The sequence below is a fragment of the Hippocampus zosterae genome, chromosome 15 (genome assembly GCF_025434085.1).
Source record: "Hippocampus zosterae strain Florida chromosome 15, ASM2543408v3, whole genome shotgun sequence".
Lineage (NCBI taxonomy): Eukaryota > Metazoa > Chordata > Actinopteri > Syngnathiformes > Syngnathidae > Hippocampus > Hippocampus zosterae.
This window is the reverse complement of record NC_067465.1, coordinates 6,521,931-6,542,512: the sequence shown is the minus strand read 5'-3', so window position 1 is coordinate 6,542,512 and position 20,582 is coordinate 6,521,931. Positions and strand designations below refer to the sequence as shown.

Here is a 20,582-nt window from a genome sequence, read left to right as displayed (position 1 = left end):
AGCCAGCCAATTCCTTTTGAATTGGTGTGTGGACCATTCTAAACACGGATCAGAGGAAGCAAGGAGAGAGTAGTTTTAAATAGAAAGAGAATTATAGACAAACACCTTCAAGGTAAAGACCATCTTCCAGCAACTGGATGTTCCCGTGACTTCAGTTCTGCAGGAATAAACTAAAATGAGTTACCAGTGGGTGCATAAAATTAGCATTTTTAAATGTAATACAATGCATGACATAGTTTTGACGATGGCCTCTAATACATATCGTGGAGTACAGTCTTTCCTAATTATAGCAACACATTCCATATTTACACAAAGAGGACTTTATCAAAACAAGACAACATGCTTTTTCGAAATAGATCAATACTAATTCTCATGTGGCATCTTTTGCATAAATAATTGCCCACCGCTGCTATGAAAATATAAAAATAAGTCACCCGCGTCTTTTAGTTGTTATTATTTGTAGTAGTAGTAGTAGTGTACTCGTTACTCTATTTTTGCTTGTTACTCTTATTTTTGGTCGTCCGTTTACGTAACAATGACAAAGTAGGAACGTTCTGTAACCTACAGCATGGCGGGGTGATTTTGCAGACGCACCACGGTCAACTAGCGGCCACTGGAAGCCAAAGTGGGCTCCATTTGCACAATTTAATTCAACGCCTTCTCTCAGTTTTGTCTTTAACGTCGAGGTTTGGTTTTTACAGCGAATATGGGGGTCCCGAAGTTTTATCGATGGATTTCAGAGCGTTATCCTTGCCTCAGTGAAGTTGTCAAGGAGCATCAGGTAAGATCATGATGACCGGGGAGAGCGTTACTGCTCAATTGCCGACTGTAGCAGTGTTAGCATGGATAGCGCTTGGCTATCGGTTTGTTTTACTGCGGGCTGTAGACGTTTTAGTGCACCTGACTGGTTTGATGCCCGAATAAATATCACGCCAAGTTGACATATCCCTTTTTTGTTTTAACAACTGTCGAGTTACGGTCTTCAATTACGCGATGATATAACGTGTTGAGTAAGTGTTCAGTCATTTAAACCCACTGGATGTGAAAACAATTCTTGCGTGGAGTAAATTGTTTGAGTACAATTAAGTAATTGGATAGTCGTTGATAGACATTTACGGTGTCGATCAAATCTGGTTTTCCTCTTTATTGACAGGTGTGTCCATCTTGTCATGTAATACCCAAATAAATATGTATCGTTGACTGACGGCAAACAACGCTAAAATGGTAAATGAAGATATTTTAAATCAAACGTTCCCCAAATTATCTTATTTTTGTTCAAGGTGACTTATACCGGTGAAATGTATTGCGCAGCTTGAGTTACTGTTTCATCATTTTGGGTGTGAGCGTGTGCGATCGTCATGTTTTTTTGGACATTGATCTGTTTCTGCTCCCGTGGTCAAGACACAGAAAATCAGGTTCTCACAAGGGAGGCCAGTTCCAAATAAATCTAGTAACCATTCTGAGCATTCCTATGAGGTGTGCGTTTTGCCCACATAAGATCATAGCACATGGTCCTTCTAGATGTGGTTGTTTACCTGTAATAACTACAAAGATTATTTGTAGGTGTTGTAAAAATGTTTTTTAAAATGAATGCCATATTGGCACATTTAATATTAGTTTGATAAGCATTTGAAATCAAATCACAATTGTTGTTTGTTTGTTTTTTCCCAGATCCCAGAATTTGACAATCTCTATCTGGACATGAATGGGATCATCCATCAGTGTTCTCATCCAAATGATGAAGACGTTCACTTCCGCATTTCTGAAGAGAAGATTTTTGCAGACATTTTCCATTACTTGGAGGTGCTTTTTAGAATCATCAAGCCACGCAAGGTCTTCTTCATGGCAGTAGATGGTGTGGCACCAAGGGCAAAGATGAACCAGCAGAGAGGACGGAGATTTCGGTGGGTTCAGTCAAGATTCACAGCGGATAAAATAAGTTGACACGCCCCTGTTCAAATGCCCCTTTTTTGTGGAAAAGTCTAATACATTTTTTTTAATGTGACCCAAAACTGACAGACTAATTAAAAGGTTTTTTAGTGAGCCGCTGTAAAATTGAAAAATGTGCAGCTAGTCTACGTGATCGGTATCAGAATCGGAATTGACCACTTCACACTCATGGATGAGCTGATGCAACCTTAGACCAACATCAGTGGCCTCATTTTATCTGTGACGATTTGGCGCATATGTCCCACTGCAATGTGCAGTGAGCCGTCAAATTTGGTCAACAACCCGAAAAAAAATACATCTTCCCCAAAGTGTTATGTGCCCTTTGGGCTATCGTGTCTCTACCGTGTGCATGCATACGTCGCAAGATAGTGGCGAAACAGCTGGCACCGCAGCGCCAATGATGTAGGGTCAAATTCTGCTCGAATGTGACTCCAAGAGTTTGAAGCTGTTTAGCCACATTGTTGAAAATATTTCCTGGGCCAGTACCAACCCCGCAAAGAATAATCAAATCACAAGGCCAAATTGAAAAGCACAAACAAACGGCGGGGGTTGAAATCAAAGGTTTGATGCCTTGCTGAAGGTCACCGTGTCGGTGCTGGGAAAGTTAACCAGCTCTTCTCCAGCAGCCTGCCTTGATTTTCATATTTTTGCTCAGGTCTTGAATGAGCCACTGAAAAACGACGGTCCGATAGCGATTTTATTAATTTTTTTGTCCTATGAATAAATTGACCTATTTTCATGAACAAACATCACTTAGTTTTACAGACATGATGTATATCTCTGCGTGTGTGTTTGTGTATGCAGGTCTGCAAAAGAAGCAGACGAGAAAATTAAAAAAGCTCTGGATAAAGGAGAGGTGTTGCCCACAGAACCTCGTTTTGACTCAAACTGCATCACCCCAGGTAGGCCCTGTCACTTGTGGCGAGTATTCATTCATTCATTTTCCACATTTTGTTCCAGCTTGATGTCAAAATGAATTTCAATGCCACACAATGCTGTTAAGAAAAACATTTTTGGTTGCAAATTTACTAAAGATAAAAGGAAAGCTTGTGAATACATGAGGTTTGGTTTTGACTTGACTCGAGTCCCAAGTCGAGCCATGCGTTCTAACGTCATCGAACGAAACAGCATTTCGCCGTTGTGCGCTACACGACTGAAACAAGCCGCCGACAGAAGTGAAGTCAGCCCCCAAGCGAGTGTGGATGCTTTTAAGTCGAGATTAAAAACACTGCTTTTTCTAACATTGTTGGTCATCTCCTTGCAGGCACAGAGTTCATGGTGAGACTCCAAGAGCAGCTCAAGTATTTTGTCCACAACAAGCTGTCAACTGACAAACTTTGGCAGAATGTCAAAATCTATTTGTCAGGTCATGAGGTGTGTGCGCATCTGTCAATGCTAACACATTTGGGGTTAAGGAAATTTCTTGCCACGATTGATTTGCTGACCAAGCTGGAACCTTTCCATCCTTTTGATAGACTCCTGGGGAGGGCGAGCATAAAATCATGGAATTCATACGTTCAGAGACTGCAAAGCCACTTCATGACCCCAACACCCGCCACTGCTTATATGGCCTGGATGCCGACCTGGTATGATTTGTGTCCATGTGATTGAGGTATTGATTGATTTTTGATGTCTCTCGGGATTCTCATGTTGTGTTTGGCCCATTAATAGATCATGTTGGGTTTGACCAGCCATGAGCCAAATTTCTCCCTGCTCAGAGAAGAGGTCCGCTTTGGAGGAAAGAAATCCCAGAAAAGGTTTGAATTGTTGCTCTTGATAAAAACAAACGACAACAATGGAATTATCAGTCTGAATTTTGATTCCATTCTACATATGGATATCCTTTTTTTTTAATTGCACAGTTAATTAGCTTGTCTGACTGAGCAGTGCTTGTTTGGTTGAGCAATGAACGAAAATGCTCACCCGGTGAGGCTGGAACCCAAAAGCGGTTTGAACCAGAAAATCCTTTTTGATTGAAAAGATGCCAGTGTGTCAAATCTAATGGAATCAATTCGTTCCACTTTGAAAAATACCGAGATCCGTATCGAATTGAGTGATATATTTCTGAGAAAGAAAATCCGTGTGAAGCACGGATCTGAGCCAAAATGAAAAATAATTCAATGTAATCATTATTTTTGTATTTTTTTAAATAAACGCTTCACATGCAGGGCGGGGAGGTTCTGCCTGCCCTTTGGAGAGATGTTCTCAGTCTTTGCCCCTTTTCAGTACCTGTCTTCAACTATATTTTATGGATTGAGAAATGAACCATGGAAATGACTTGATGGGGTCTTGCTTGGAATCTGCTCGGCGAGTAAATCCCGTCTGTCTCATCCCTTCCAGGATAACTGCCCCTGAGGAGACAACGTTCCATTTGCTTCACTTGTCTCTTATGAGGGAATACATTAACTATGAGTTCTCTGAGGTTCAGGTAGGCCATTAGACACTCACATCGTGGCCTAAATGTACACTTCTTCTGATTGATCTCCATGGATGTTTGTTGTTGTTTTTTTTTTTAAAGCATCAGTTGGGCTCCGATTATGACTTGGAGAAGATAATAGATGACTGGATTCTGATGAGCTTCCTCGTGGGGAACGACTTCATCCCCCACCTTCCTCATCTTCATATTAATGACGATGCGCTGCCGTTGTTGCATAAGACTTACATCAGTGTGCTACCCGGCCTTGATGGTGAGAGACGCACACGAACAACAACAACAACAAATGGTATTCTAAAATCACACACATTGCGTTGACTCTCCTGTGGTTTTAATTTCCCAAGTGAGCCTCATACGATACAATGCTTGACATGGCCTGGAGTAGGGGTGGGCAACTCAAATTATGGAATGGGCCACAATGATTTGATCTGACATTGTGCTCCGCACTTACCACCTGTCAAACAAAAATGCCCTCTCTCCTGAGCAATATCTGCCATCTAATGGCCAACACTGTTATTACAGTTTAAAACTGCCATGCTTCAGTCTACATCTTTATTTTCCAAAATTCATTGCATGTGGCCCTGCTCATTGCAGGCGGCCCATCCTTAGGATAAAACTTTAACAAAGTACGGACATTTGTGTTTGGTCAATTATTTCTTTGTTTGAACACTTGTCAATAAATATAAAAGTCTTGGAAAAACTGAACCCTTCTTCATGGGGCCCACGTTTGGGTCGGGTGAACAGAGCTGAGCATATCCATGAGGAGAAAAAAAAAACAAATTTATTTTGCCGTTGCAATCGACTGCTGTTCTCCCCAAATTGGGAAGGTAGACTCTCATCTCGGAGGGTGGAGTTTGAAGCCAGATTGCGACCCTATGGGTTTGCCACTGATTACAGATTCTCATCTCTCATCTCGCGATATGTCTTTGCATCGACAAGCCTCAAATTATTCCATTGGGGGGAGGTGCCGACGCAAACCATTTCACAGCCACCACCAATCACAACGCCCGCTCAATCGGTCAAATGAGGCATGCTAATGTGTGGAGCAGACCACCGTAGCAGGGGTCCCGCGCCACCGGGTCGCCCGCCGCGGAGTTTGCGGAGAAGACCTGGCAAATGTTCATGGGGGGTGCAAACCTACATACCGGTACTTGGCTCTGCTGCTCATCACTTGGACATAAAACCAAACTGATTTCTTTTTGTGCTCAGGTTATCTGAATGAGAAGGGCCACCTTAACCTTGGAAACTTTGAGAAATACATGGAGAAACTATCTGAGGTGAGTCTTTTCCAAACAGAGATTCTCCCTTTTTTTTTTTTAAATTGTCATTGGTTTTTGCTTGATTTTGTGTGTGTGCGTGTGTGTGTTGATCTACTTCGGAATGCCTTCCTTCACCCGCATACTGGCTTGAATGGCAATTTGGGAAATATATATTTTGCGCAATTTGTATCATCAAAGGTCTGCAGTCTGTGCCATATACAGGATGTGTATACACTTAGAAGAAAATTCCATTTGATTTGCATGACATTTCATGACCTCTGTCCAGTTTGATCGAAAACATTTCAGTGAGGTGTTTGTGGACTTGAAGTGGTTTGAGAGCAAAGTTGGTAACAAGTACCTGAACGAGGCGGCGGGCCAAGCAGCGGAGATGGAAGCTGCCAGTAAACACACCCACAAGGAAGAGGTAGGACGGCAGGTGACCAAACCCGGAGTGATTTTTGCTTGTGCTAATCACCCCACTTGTGTGTGTGTTCCAGGATTTTTCTCTCTCTCTGGCGGAATCCACGTCCTCTGATCGAGCGATAGACGGCGCGCAAGTGCCTCCTGTCGAGGAGGATGACGAGGACGATGATATGTTTGAAACGGAGTTCAGACAGTACAAGCGCACATACTATATGACCAAGATGGGGGTGGACGTCGTGTCTGAGTGAGGGTTCTTTTATTTATTTATTTTTTGCACCACACACCCATTCGCAATTGGTGTGAAAACGACCAATTCTAACAGTGTTTCCCTTCCAAGGGGAGCAAGTAGAGTATTCTAAGTAAGTAGAGGGAGGCAGGATCCGTTTTTGTTTTTTTTGGGGGGGGGGGGGTTCACAAGTCGCATGCACAATTTCTTCAGTGTCTACTTGTGAGTGACTCAGCATGATTTGAAACGTGCAAAGTTCAGATGCAGGCTTGTCCTATTCTGTGAAGTGGTTGTTGTTTATTTAACGCCGTCTACCGCATGTCTATTGAAAGTCACGAGTCGAACATGACGGCCTTTGTTTACCATTCACTTTATTTTCATCGTGCGATTGTTCATTTGCAACTGAATGTCTTTATAATGAAGCTGTTCAAGTGTCAATGTAATTTTTTAAAATGATTTACTTGAGATCATGGTGCTGAAAGAAAATCTTTTGTGAACAAAAGGGCTGAGAGAGCTTTCTTGATTCCTAGTACGCTGCAGGAATTAAAAGCAAATATCAAGTATTTGACCTGGTTTTCAGCAAGTTTCTTCTTGGGCTCTCATGACACAATCCTGGACTATACTTTCTGGGAACCGTCCGGATGCGATCGTTTTTCATTCTAATCTCTGGATACTTTGCTCATTCATCATTTCAATGTCCTGAAAAGATGTTTGTATTCATTCTTTTCCAGTGCTTTTCTATCCAAGCAGGCCAAATGTTATGTTGAAGCCATCCAGTGGATTCTCCACTACTATTACCATGGGGTAAAATCCTGGAGCTGGTGAGAATTTATGCCCGTTTTTAAAGTGTGTGCGTGTACATGTGTGAACGTGATTGCCAAATTTGGTCAAATTTTAATGACAATTTATAGTAAATCTGAATGGCTGGATAAAGGTCTGTAAAATTTCATATATATATATACAGTATATGTAATATTTTTTAAAAACTTGTCCTAACTGCAATCATTTTAAACTTATACATGCTCTTTTTGTTTCCCCAGGTTTTACCCTTACCACTATGCGCCGTTCCTGTCCGACATCAGAAATATTTCAGAATTGAAGTTGACCTTTGAACTCGGGGAACCCTTCATGCCCTTCCAGCAACTCTTGGCAGTCTTGCCCGCTGCCAGCATGGAGCTGTTGCCTGAATGTTACAGGGTAACACACATTTCTAGTGTACTCATGCACACAGCCGGCAAGAAAAAAGCACAATTGTAAGACAGTGTGGGGTTTTTTTTGTTTTTTTTTTTAAGACATGGATAAAGTATATGAACCTTAAGGTTTTATAACCGATTGAGCCTCCTTTGGCAGCAGTCATTTCAACCAAAGCTTTATTATAGTTGCAGATCAGGTCAGCACAGCAGTCAAGAGGAATGTTGGACAAGTGCTCTTTGCAAACCAGTTTCAATTCCTCTGTATTTTGGGATGTTTTGTGTTAATCACTGTTTTAAAGGCCAGGCTACAGCATCTCCGTTCGGTTGAGGTCAGAATTCATAGCTGGGCCAATTTTCTTCCTGCACAAGATCCATGCTTCTTCTCACTCCTACTTGGCCAGGTCATTGTCGCAGCGGTTGCAGAGTCGGTCTAAGACCCATCCTTTTTTTTTTTTTCGGTTCACCCCCCCCCCACCCCCCAACAATTTGTTTAATTCACAGACCAGTCCTTTTAATGTCAAAGAGTAAATTCTTGAATGTTGCTACCAGGAAGAAGAACAACGTTAAGAAATAACTAAATGCAAGACGTGGTGACAAAGCTTTTGATTTTCCAGCACCTGATGACCAGTGACACATCGCCCATTATTGAGTATTACCCGACAGACTTCAAAACAGACCTCAACGGCAAACAGCAGGAGTGGGAGGCCGTCGTGCTCATTCCTTTCATCGATGAGGTACCGGTCCACGCGTAACTAGGATGACGCTTTTGTACATTTTCTCCAGTGTTGTTGTCTTTCTTCCCCTCTCTTTTTAACAGAGGTGTTTGTTAGCAGCCATGGAGACCTGCAATTCCAAGTTGACCAAAGAAGAGAAAGACAGGAATCATCATTCAGAATGCGCTCTCTATACGTACGAGCGGGAGAAAGACTTCACGTACCTCTCCACTCTTCCTGAGCTCTTCCCAAACATTATCCACTGCCATGTCAGGTATCAGCGCACATCAGCCCTTCACTCTCACACTGGTTTACGTATGTCAGTCAGATTTCCCAAAGTGTAGCTTGCTCTGTTCTGGCAAACATAAATCAGGTCGACCCAAGGTGATTGCAGGGTGGCGTGTTGTTCAAATCGATTCTCATTCTTGTTCCTTTGCCACATTGCTCTCTTTTTGCCTTCATGGTTTTGTGATTGTCTTTTGTAGCCTCACGGAAATTATCGACACGTTACCTAAATCTAGCTCGTGTAATTAATATACAGCTGAAGAGAGCTGTAATTGCCACCTCTAAAGAGAGGAGTATGTTCAGACCTGCAGATCGATAGCTCGGCTTTTCGCGCGTCCATCCAGCCGCTTTTCTTCGACATGTCTGCTGCAAATTACTTTACAATGTGCCTGCGTTTTCCAGGAAAGAGAACATACCTTTGGACGCTTGGCAAGTTCCACTGAGCCACATTGGCAGGAGTGTGGATCGCTCTGCGCTGTATTTTTGTGGCTTCCCCACGCTACATCAAATAAAACACAAGGTATGTGATACCGAATTGTTTCATCACCTGATGGCCATTTTCAGTTAGAGCAGCGCCTCGAAGGCAGTGCAACATATGGCGCTGTTCGTTTTCATCGTCTTTTTTTTTTCTTTTTTTAATGGCCATATCAGTCCTGCATATGGTCCTTATACACTCTTTGCTATAGAACTGAAGCTTCAAGAGTAGCCAATGTTTGCAGCATTGAATATAAGAACAGAGAAAAACAGTGGGGCAGTAATGTTTCACGTACTTTCTATGGGGGGAAAAAAGCAGAAGACATTTCGAGACAGATTTTTTATTACATCTGTGATCATGTCTTCTTCACTCTCTCATTCATTGTTTCACCTGTACTTAGTTCAACATGAAGAAGAGTGGGGTGCTTGTATTCCAGCAAAGTAGCAGAGGTGACAATATGATTCTGGAGATCCTCCCCACTCGGGAAAAAGAATTGGTAAGCTGTTGTCCTCTCTGTTGTAGCACAGCACTTTATGTATTGGCCAAAAAGAGAGTTGGGAATGCAATTCTCTATTAAATCGCCCTTTGGAAAAAAAAGAATCATCGATTTTGACTGCCGTCATCAGAAAGGCATTTGTGGTAGCGCCCTCCAGTGGTTGAGGTACTATTTAGCAGAACCTTTTGTTTTCACCTTGGTCGCTCTGAGTCACAAATTCCCCCACTGTCGTAGGGTGTTCCACAGGGCTCAATACTGGCGCCTCTGCTGTTCTCACTGTATCTGCTCCCATTGGGTTTCACCATAATACGGAAACATGGTATTTCCTTCCACTGCTGTGCGGATGACTGTCAGTTCGATGTCCCGCTGACGCTTTCTCATTGAGACCATTTTTATTGTGTCTGGATGAAATCTCGATCTGGGTGGCACTAAATTTCTTGAATTTCAATGAAAAGAAGACAGAAATTATGCTGTTTTGTCCCAGTGGTCCTTGGATATCCCATCCTGTGTACTTGTCCCCTTGGCTCCTTATCTTCAGCCAACAATTCAATTATTATTATGTTCAATATTTAGTTACCTCAGATAGCAACAGTACATCACTGGTGCAAAATAGCAGAAATGCCTACTGTCTTGCAAACTACGACCACAAAAATGACCTGCTTATTGCGAGCCACTCATCTGCCCCGGACCTTGTGCTCCGTCTTACAATTTATAGCTTTGTGATGACGTTGCTGAACAAGTACTGGGGAAGTCGGTGTTTGTCAACTGGCCACATCTCGAGGAAGCGCGCATCATTGCCGTGTCAGATGGAGACACCAGGTAAAAATATGGATAGTGTATTTTTTGGGACCAAGATTTTAGAAAGTAGGCTCGTTTGATCTAGTGAGCTTGAATCTTTTTTTTTTTTTTGGAATGCCTCAAAGGTTTTCTCTCGAAGAACCACCAGGGGTCCAACAAGTCTACCGCAGGCATTCCACCCCTCCTCCTACCAGAGTCACTTATGTCTCAGACAAGGAGCGGAGGGACTGGGTGAAAGACATCCAAGGAATAACAGAACAGTAAGGCGTACACAATTTTCAAAGACCTCCAATTGCTTAATGGCATCAAGGCATCAGTCCTTTATTCTGACGCTTCTATTTTATTAGCTACCTGAAGAGGAAAGGCATCGTAGTCAATCAAACAACGGTGCTTCTATATGGACAGCTGCTGACGGGAAGAAAATACATCCCCAAATCGAACGGCATGGTGGAGTTGGAGAAACAGTGGGCTAAGCAGGTCCTTCCTTTTGCCTTCCAGACGGTGGTCCAGGTACATGTCCACAAGCCCAAACACGTTAGCTCTCACTCGCACTAATAATAATAATAATAGCTTTTTCTCTTCCGTTCTCATTCATTCATGCCAAAATTGCAGGCAAAAAAAAATCGGGTCCATTTCATGTGACTGAGAGCATCGAGAGCGGCACATCATGCACAATCATCTACCGCACTCAATTTCGGTCTTCCCTTTTCCTAGGACATCGAGGCCTTTTATTCATCTGTGACCTGCTTTAAGACCTTCGAAGACCTCTATCCTCCACTCAGTACCGTTTTCATGGTGGGAAACCCCTACTATGGTGCCATGGGCGAGGTGGGTTCTCTGCAATTTCTCAGTTCTAAGACCTTGGATCTCATTGCGGCGTGAACAACTGCATTTTCATCACTCGTACCTTCTAAATAGGTGCAAGATTCGAGCGACGTCATCAAAGACGGGCGTGTGCGTGTGGTCTTCAACGTGCCACATGAGCCCCAACTAGAGCTTTTAATCCAGAACCAGCATGTGAGACGCATGTGCGCTCATCCATTTCAAGTGTGTCTCCAAATGTTGTTTCTGAAGGGATTTGTCTTTTGGATGTGATAGAAGTACTGCGTGAAGTACAGCCCCGGCTACGTTGTGGCATCCCGTCTTGGAATCAGCAGCTACCTTGTGTCCCGCTTTTCCGGAAGCATCTTCATTGGCAGAGGATCGAAAAAGAAGCAAGTAGCCTCATTTGCAGACCATAAAGCAATCCCTTTTTCACCCACCGCGTTGGATTTTGCCAACATACCTTTGTTACGCCACTCTTCCATTTGTGCTTGACAACTCTCTGCAAATGCATCCTTAGTCCCTGCGGAGAGCACAAAGCGAATGTCGGCTTGAACCTGAAGTTCAACAAGAAGAACGAGGAGGTCCCCGGATACACCAAGAGAACCGAGAAGGAATGGCTTTATTCCGCCGCCGTGGAGGAGCTTTTAGCCGAATACCTGGATAGGTGAAAAAGCATTTCGGGAGGGTGCGCTTCGAAACACTGGATTGGAATTGCCTTGACTGACTTGCGCATGCTTGATTGAATAGATTCGCGGAGGTGTTTGACACGGTTTCAAGAAACAGTCACGACGATGTGTTCTACGAAGACGACATCTGGCCCGGAGAAGACAACGGGTAAATGCAAGCCTGTCTCATACCTTCTTTTTCGGCTTTTAAGCCGGAGTAATTCATTTTAGATTTTGAAAACCTCCGATGAACAACAAAACTCCACTTGCATCTGCAAAATATTGACAGAACTTCACTTTTTCGCGTTCGTTAGGCGTGACTCCAAACGGGGCTCTTGCGGGTTCTTAAAAAGTCTTAAAAGCGTCAAATTTCTGAATTTGGAAACGAGTCCGGGGGTTTTCCATCTGGGTCTTAAATTTTATATTGTACGAGGCTGAAAGGGTGCGGTTTTGCGGGTCAAAACATGGATTTTGCACATTTAGTCTTCTTATTTTTTAAAGAAGTCGTTGAGGCGAGCGGGCACAACGCGCGGCCACGTCGGACCCAAAACAGCATCAACATGAACATGCCGCACAGCCGTGAGAAATATTTGAAAGTACCTTTCGAGCGCTTGTTCATGACAACAGGACTCGACTGCCACCATGATGACATCTTGGAGCAAGGGTGGGCAATCCCAGTCCCGGAGGGCTGCTATCCCACATGTTTTCCGACTCCCCCTGTTGCAAGACGCCTCATTCAAATGAACAGGTTCAATGTCGGGCTCCCGCAAAGCTTGCTGATGATCTGATCATTCGAATCGGTGTGTTGCAACAGGGAGAGTTGGAAAACATGCGGGATAGCGACCCTCCGGGACTGGGATTGCCCACCTCCGTCCGTCTTAGAGTGTGCTGTGAATTCGTAGGAACTCAAATCTTTTTTTGTTGTTGTTGTAATTTCTGAATGGTCCACAGAGCAGAGAAAGTGTCTGAAATCACGACGTGGCTGAAAAGTCACCCTGTCAGCTCCATCAGCAGGGCGTCATGTGACTTGCAAGTGCTGGACGTCGCAATCGTGGAGAAAATTGAGGAGGCTGTGGAGAAAGCAAAGGTCTTACACACACACACACACACACACACGGAGGCTTTTCTTCTGTGTGCACTATTGTTCGTATCTCTCGTTTTTTTTTTCCTGGACCACATTGAGCCATTTTTCCGTTTGGCCACCTCTCTTATGTATCGCAGGTGAAGAACAGCAAGAAAGTTCGCGACACCGTCAAGGCGCATCTCCTGTTTCGGGTTTGTACCCTTTCCTCTCTTTTGCGTTGCGAAATAAGTCTGTTTCTTCTCTGCATTGGTGGGGTTTCTGTTCTGAATTTCTCTCCGGCATCCGTTTTCTCCTCTCTTTCCATGCAGCCTTTGGAGCAGCAACAGGGGGTGGTCCCGGATCCCTTGGCCGACTATCGCCTCTTCGACCGTGTCGTCAACGTCCGAGAGAGCTTCACGGTGCCGTTGGGTCTCCGAGGCACCGTGATTGGCATGAAAGGAGGTGACGAGATGCGATTTCAAACGGCTCCGTCTCATTTGGGGGTGGGGGGGTGGCAAGGGAGAAATCCAGGCATGCGCTCGCCACGTCATGGATGAAGAGAAGACAAGAACTGATGTTGCAACACATGTGCTTGGCCTTTCAGCTGAGCGTGAGGACGAGGTTCTCTACGAGGTGCTGTTTGACGAAGACTTTCCGGGAGGACTTAATATCAGGTAACGGGAGCCCATCGAGTCACGCCTTCCATGTGACTCGATGATTGCCAATTCCTCAGTGGCTTTTAGTGTCGGAAAGGATCGAACCATGACAGGAAGTTCAGTTGAACGGCGCTGAGGACCGATGTGCCATCCTCAGGTGTGCATCGCCCCGTTGCTACCGCCTTCCTCCCTGCGCGCTAATGAACCTGTCTCACGGCGCCCGAACGGATCCCACGTCCCACAAACTCACCGCCGTCGTCAAACCTCAGCCCGCCGGCGGCTGCAACTCGTACCCTCTGGCGGCCAGCCTCAACCACTCCCCGCGTTCGCCCTTTATCTCCGCGCAAGTAAGAGCCGCTCTTTCGCCTGTGTGACCCCGCTGGGAGAATTTCTGATGACTCCGTTTTGTTCTCGCATCCCCTGAACTCGACCGTCCCAGCATAACGACAAACACGGTGAGGGGAAATCAGCCTACCGATGCGGCAAAAACTCGAGCTCGAAGGCTCCTCTCCAGAAGCAGCCGGACAAGGTGAGTGCATCTGCCCCTGCTCTGATGGACTGTCGCTGCCGCGAACCCGCTGGCAAACCGAGGCATTTTCTCCACTTTGTCGTTGCAGAGTAAAGAGGCGTACATGAACGTATGGCAGTCTTTGCAAGACTCCGCCCCTTCCCATCAACCTCCCGCTCAGTGGCAAAAGAATGTCGGTTTCCATCACGACACATTTCGGTACCGCGGCGACGCGTGCGGCTCTCTCTCAAACGCTCGGTTGTGTTTGCGTACACTTTGCAGGCCTCTGTTGGTCTCATTAGATTGTTGAAGAAAAACGAAGACGCCAATTCTCTTTTACCACAGCAAAGCACTGGCCACAAGGTATTCGTTCCCACACGCCAGGTGGTCTTGGTGGGGCGCAAGTTGGGCTGCCGTGCGACTCTTTCATCCTATTTGTCTATTGCAATGGATTCCCTCAGACGTCAACAGAGTTTGAGGACCTGATAGCCAGCCTTAAGATCTCCAAGGACAAGCAAGAGACCGCTGAAAATCTTCCCCCGGCGCCTTCCCAAACCTCCGCCAGCCAATCTGACGGTCCTCTGTCACCGCAGTCCTTCGCCATGGTGAGTGGCCGTCCTGCAACGCGAGCAAAGCCGTACGTATATCCATCGATTGCGTTCCAACGGTGTGTGCTTGCAGAAGGGCACCATGGTGCTGAAGGAGATGCTGAAGATTGACGGCGCTGGAGGAGGAAGCCCCGCCCCTCCGGAGACCGCCCATGACCGCAAGCAAAACAAGAGGAGAAAGTCCCAAAAATTAGGTACCTGGCTTAGTCTCATTGGCGCCGGCTCGACGCCGACCCCACCTTCGCGAAACGAGTCCCGTCTCCTGGCTTTTGCGTCAAGAGCCTCTCGGACAGATGAGGCGACGCCTTGCCGCTCAAGCGGGTTGTTCCTTTTCTCTCCGGCCAGCGGCGCAAATGACGGTTGCCCATGGAGAGAGAGCGCCGTCGTCTTCTCCCGTGCCGCTCAACCAGTCCAGCAAGGTGGCCGAGCTGGCGTGCGTCTGCGCCGCCTTAGGCGTGGCGCCACCCGAGTTCAGCTTTCTCCTTAACAGACAGGTAATACCTCACGAGCCGTCTCGCATCCACCGTCCTGTGTCGCTACTGGCTCATCATCGGAAATCAAGGCGCCATTTGGGTTGCGGTTGCTTCAGGCTTCGCTCTGTCCTGTCTGCAGGGTGCCGTCGTGTGTCAGGTGAAGCTGTCCAACGGTTTGACCGTTCACGGGCCTCGGTGTCACTCGGAAAACGACGCCAAGGAGAAAGCCGCCTTCTTTGCCTTGCAACGACTGGTACCGCAAACGGTTTTGTTGTTGTTGTTGTGCGTGGCACCTCTGGTGTCCGGGGATGAGATTTTTCCGCCCAGCGGCGGATTTCCAGTTTTTTCTTCGGCCAAAACTGACCGTTCTTGAGATAAGTGCAAATGCCAAATGAGAAATTTTCCGGGCCTTGACGTTGAGAGAATGATTGGGATCATGTCATTTGTGTTTATTCAATTTGCCTTCCGTCTATCTGATGGATTTCAGAAGCGTGTTCGCATCCAGCGCAGTTTTTTTTGCCACCGTCGACAAAAACACTCCTACTCACGGCGGTCGTATTCCCAACCCCAAAGTGGCATTTTTCTGAGTTTATCTCTTGTCAATCTCATCCTCGAGCGTTAGACTTCAGCAGCGCCTCCCTGTAGATCATACGAGACAAGCCAACCTCATATTACTCTTGTTTTCTTTCCATTTCACCCAGCTTTATTTTGGAACGAGATGAGAAGTATAACTGTCAAACCTTCCCCCCCCTGCTAGAAATCCCTGGGATCAAGTTTCCCCGTTCAACCCCCCCTGTTCCACGGAGCGGCACGTTTGCAGTCCCCGCCCATGAGAGCCATGCCTCCCATCTACAACCAGTCAGGTCAGGCATCGACTTGCACACACTTGCAGACAAGCCACCGGGGGGGGGGGGGGGGGGGGGGGGGGGGGTGCTTCATCGGAAGCATTTCAAATGGCGCCAAGCTGCGCGCTAAACTCACGTTTTATACAAGCTTGAATGTGGTTGGTTCATTCTCAACAGCGCTCTCCCGCTCAATATTTCCAAAGATTCCGAAATGAAGCGCAGTGTCACTCATTCCAACCTGAAAATTCCACTCTTCTTCATTGCGTTGTTCATTTGGGCTCGACGAAACACGTGACACGCCGCGCGTGATCGAGGAAGGGCTGCGCTCGTCGTTCCCGGCGGCCAGTGTGGCTCCGAGAATGTCGAACCGATAAAACATCTTCTCACACTTGAATGCTATGAAGCAAGAGCGCGAGGCTGCGAGTGAACTTGGGAGAACGCCGCTCACTTTGTTGTGTCCGTTCGCTTGCATTTTGGGATTTTCATGAGACTGACGAGGACTGACTTTGCATTGTTCAATGTAGGCACTTTGCTGATGCCACCGCGAGGTTATGCTCCTGCTGGCCCTATCTGGGGAATGCCTCTGCCCCCCCACCACCAGCCTTTCCCCCACCAGAACCCACCATTCTATGGACCTGCGGGAACAGTCCCTGGTGCTGCCAAGCAACAGCCGGTCCCAACTCTGCCCGTCGGATCCCATCACCAGTTCATCCCATTACAGGTCAGCGTCCAAGTTGGTGAAGACTCTGGCACCTTAACGTTCACTTTTTTTTCTTTACACCAAAATAACTCTTGGACTCCCAACAGGTGACGAAAAAGCGAATGTCGGCCAACAAGAAGCCCCACGAGACCAGAGAGTTTTACTCGGCGGGCCAAAGCCTGACCAGGAACCCAACCACCCAGAGAGGCCAGGACACACCTCCAGGCCAGTCTCGATGCCTCAGGGACGACAACGCTCCTCCATCCGCGTCGGTTTCCTCGACAACGCCCCCTCGGCAAAATAGGCCATCCGCGGGCCACGCCCGTGGGTCCGCCTCCAAAAGGAAGCACAGGAAGCTGGCTGTGAACTTTCAGGCAGCTCAGCTGTCAGAGCAGTGAGCTTGCTCTGTTAGTCCGTTGACTGATTGATCTTCCAATCACGCCCTTGTGAATTTCAGAGTCAGATTTTTAGCATAAAAAAACTGGTCACTCTGGATTTTTGCTTACGTAGACACAAATTTCAAGACGGCAGCAATGGCAACACGCTCACACAAACGGCGGCCTAAAGTTTGAAGCGTGAGCCATCGCCTTAACTATGCATTCTGCACCAGCGCCCGTCCGACAAACTGACGTCTACGACGCAATCCGTGTACGAATAGAGACGGAGAGAAGCGGAACAGTGGCTGGAGTTGTGTTGTCCTGCGTTGTGCCAGTGAGGAGTGATGGCAGCTTACGCTTTGCTCGCGTTCGATTTTTGGCTCCTAATTCGCTTTTTACTATTTAAAGACCGGTGTGTATAAAGAACGCACCATTTTAGAATGGAGTGTTGATGCATTGAGAAATATAGCTCCATTCGAACGATTGATTTGCTTTTGTGACTGTGTTTTTATCATTTTTAGGATTTGGCCGTAAACCCAAAAGTAAAACTTGGTAGCGTAACTCATGGAATTCTATTGTCACTACAAGATTCAAAGGTCACTCGTGAGGCTTTTTACAATTGGAAACTCATTTTAATAAGGCTAAGTGTGTGTGTGTTAGATGTGTGTTTGATTTAAAAAAAGACATCTACATACAGTACTTATTCTTACTGTGTCAGCGCAATGGAGCTGATGTTGTACAGATGAAGAAAAAAGCTTTACAGTCCCCATGACTTCATTTTTAGGTGTCTGCGTTTTTTTAATGGTAAGATTGAAGTGAAATTGAGCATACGGACGCTTGTGATCTGTTGTTTATCTCTCCTTGCCTGCATTTACTTTTTTTTTTTTTTTTTTTTTTTTTTGCTGCGCTGTTTCTCGGGAAAATATCGAGTCATTTGCCCAACCCCGATTTGATCTGTCTTTGGTGCAAAAGGTCTAGATCAAATAAAAAGGGAGAAACTCGTCATTTGGTAAATGTTTGGTATTAGACAAACCTCTATTAGAAGCTTAAATTAATATTTGTGTGCGACTTTGGCTACTTCGGTTGGACATTGGGACGATACTTGTACTGCCGAATCCTATGTACTAAGATCTGATGAAATTAAAATACTGTTCACTAGAAATGTGGCACGCGTCGTCTTTCCAAAATAAAATATACATATTTTTTTCTAATTTCACTTAATTCCAAAATCAGAGGTTCCAATTCCTAACAGTGACATTTTCCAAAAAAAGGAGCTCTCCTTTTTTCGTGGTTTAATTTTAACATATGTAACAGGCCCAGTAAATAAAATTTTTGTCCTGGATTATACTTCCACCGGACATGTTCTTTTGCTACATCTTCCATTCTGAAAGGGCGGAACAAAAATGTATTCAGTGTTCCCCGGCCTACTTGAATAATAAATGTGCAATGTGACACTGCCTCTTTTAAGTGCAACTTCCACCTTCTACTCTCTATTTCTATTTTTATTTCTCCCGGTGTCCACTCGCATAAAAACGCCTTATTATACATGGTCGTTTTTTTCGTCGAAAAACGCCTTACCATACATGGTCGTTTTTTTTCGGCTAAAAACGCCTTACTATACATGGTCGTTTTTTTCGGCTAAAAACGCCTTACTAAAAATGGTCGTTTTTTTCGGCTAAAAACGCCTTACTATAAATGGTCGTTTTTTTCGGCTAAAAACGCCTTACTAGACATGGTCAGGGTTTTTTTCAGTTTAAAACGCCTTACTATACATGGTCGGGTTTTTTTTCCCAGTTTAAAACGCCTTACTATACATGGTCGTTTTTTTCGGCTAAAAACACCTTACTATACATGGTCGTTTTTTTCGGCTAAAAACGCCTTACTATAAATGGTCGTTTTTTTCGGCTAAAAACGCCTTACTATACATGGTCGTTTTTTTCGGCTAAAAACGCCTTACTATAAATGGTCGTTTTTTTCGGCTAAAAACGCCTTACTATACATGGTCGTTTTTTTCAGCTAAAAAGCCTTTCTATACATGGTCATTTTTTGTCGGCTAAAAAGCCTTACTATACATGGTCGTTTTTTTCGGCTAAAAAGCCTTACTATACATGGTCGTTTTTTTCGGCTAAAAAGCCTTTCTATACATGGTCGGTTTTTTTCGGCTAAAAACGCCTTACTATACATGGTCGTTTTTTTCGGCTAAAAACGCCTTACTATACATGGTCGTTTTTTTCCCCTAAAAACGCCTTACTATACATGGTCGTTTTTTTCGGCTAAAAACGCCTTACTATACATGGTCGTTTTTTTCCCCTAAAAACGCCTTACTATACATGTTTTTTTTTTTCGGCTAAAAACGCCTTACTATACATGGTCGTTTTTTTCGGCTAAAAACGCCTTTCTATACATGGTCGTTTTTTTTCGGCTAAAAACGCCTTACAATACATGGTCGTTTTTTTCGGGTAAAAACGCCTTACATGTTTTTTTTTTTTCGGCTAAAAACGCCTTACTATACATGGTCGTTTTTTTCGGCTAAAAACGCCTTACAATACATGGTCCTTTTTTTCGGCTAAAAACGCCTTACTATACATGATCGGTTTTTTCGGCTAAAAACGCCTTACTATACATGGTCGGTTTTTTTCGGCTAAAAACGCCTTACAATACATGGTCGTTTTTTTCGGGTAAAAACGCCTTACAATACATGTTTTTTTTTTTCGGCTAAAAACGCCTTACTATACATGGTCGTTTTTTTCGGCTAAAAACGCCTTACTATACATGATCGTTTTTTTCGGCTAAAAACGCCTTACTATACATGGTCGGTTTTTTTCGGCTAAAAACGCCTTACTATACATGGTCGTTTTTTTCGGCTAAAAACGCCTTACTATACATGGTCGGGGGTTTTTTTTTCAGTTTAAAACGCCTTACTATACATGGTCGTTTTTTTCGGCTAAAAACGCCTTACAATACATGGTCCTTTTTTTCGGCTAAAAACGCCTTACTATACATGATCGGTTTTTTCGGCTAAAAACGCCTTACTATACATGGTCGTTTTTTTTCGGCTAAAAACGCCTTACAATACATGGTCGTTTTTTTCGGGTAAAAACGCCTTACAATACATGTTTTTTTTTTCTCGGCTAAAAACGCCTTACTATACATGGTCGTTTTTTTCGGCTAAAAACGCCTTACAATACATGGTCCTTTTTTTCGGCTAAAAACGCCTTACTATACATGATCGTTTTTTTCGGCTAAAAAAGCCTTACTATACATGATCGTTTTTTTTGGCTAAAAACGCCTTACTATACATGGTTTTTTTCGGCTAAAAACGCCTTACTATACATGGTCGTTTTTTTCGGCTAAAAACGCCTTACTATACATGGTCGTTTTTTTTCGGCTAAAAACGCCTTACTATACATGGTCGGTTTTTTTTTTCAGTTTAAAACGCCTTACTATACATGGTCGTTTTTTTCGGCTACAAACGCCTTACTATACACGGTCGTTTTTTTTCGCCTAAAAACGGCTTACTATACATGGTCGTTTTTTTCGGCTATAAAACGCCTTACTATGCATGGTCGTTTTTTTCGGCTAAAAACGCCTTACTATACATGGTCGTTTT

General features: G+C 44.7%; 1 protein-coding gene across 1 annotated transcript; it reads left to right on the top strand.

Moving 5' to 3' along the window:
* The first annotated feature begins 548 nt into the window (after window positions 1-548).
* xrn1 (5'-3' exoribonuclease 1) lies at window positions 549-18,134 on the top strand. The gene is made up of 40 exons (XM_052087149.1): window positions 549-781; window positions 1,672-1,904; window positions 2,755-2,852; window positions 3,215-3,324; window positions 3,426-3,536; window positions 3,622-3,707; window positions 4,291-4,378; window positions 4,469-4,637; window positions 5,594-5,661; window positions 5,930-6,067; window positions 6,141-6,310; window positions 7,024-7,113; window positions 7,333-7,489; window positions 8,100-8,219; window positions 8,303-8,472; window positions 8,886-9,003; window positions 9,359-9,454; window positions 10,170-10,273; window positions 10,378-10,512; window positions 10,600-10,762; window positions 10,967-11,080; window positions 11,171-11,269; window positions 11,351-11,466; window positions 11,595-11,741; window positions 11,825-11,911; window positions 12,694-12,829; window positions 12,964-13,017; window positions 13,135-13,267; window positions 13,410-13,479; window positions 13,619-13,808; window positions 13,901-13,990; window positions 14,079-14,162; window positions 14,252-14,332; window positions 14,431-14,574; window positions 14,651-14,771; window positions 14,923-15,071; window positions 15,190-15,303; window positions 15,808-15,913; window positions 16,420-16,616; window positions 16,703-18,134. The coding sequence occupies exons 1-40, from the start codon at window positions 707-709 to the stop codon at window positions 16,991-16,993; spliced, it is 5,022 nt and encodes a 1,673-aa protein (XP_051943109.1). The 5' UTR covers window positions 549-706; the 3' UTR covers window positions 16,994-18,134.
* The last annotated feature ends 2,448 nt before the right edge of the window (window positions 18,135-20,582 follow it).

What these genes read in the sequence shown, in the direction of transcription:
- xrn1 (XM_052087149.1), top strand. Translation starts at nt 707, where the DNA reads ATGGGGGTCCCGAAGTTTTATCGATGGATTTCAGAGCGTTATCCTTGC. An exon ending in TGGCCCGGAGAAGACAACGG is followed by an intron (nt 11,912 to 12,693) that starts GTAAATGCAAGC and finishes AATGGTCCACAG; the next exon opens with AGCAGAGAAAGTGTCTGAAA. An exon ending in CGTGATTGGCATGAAAGGAG is followed by an intron (nt 13,268 to 13,409) that starts GTGACGAGATGC and finishes TTGGCCTTTCAG; the next exon opens with CTGAGCGTGAGGACGAGGTT.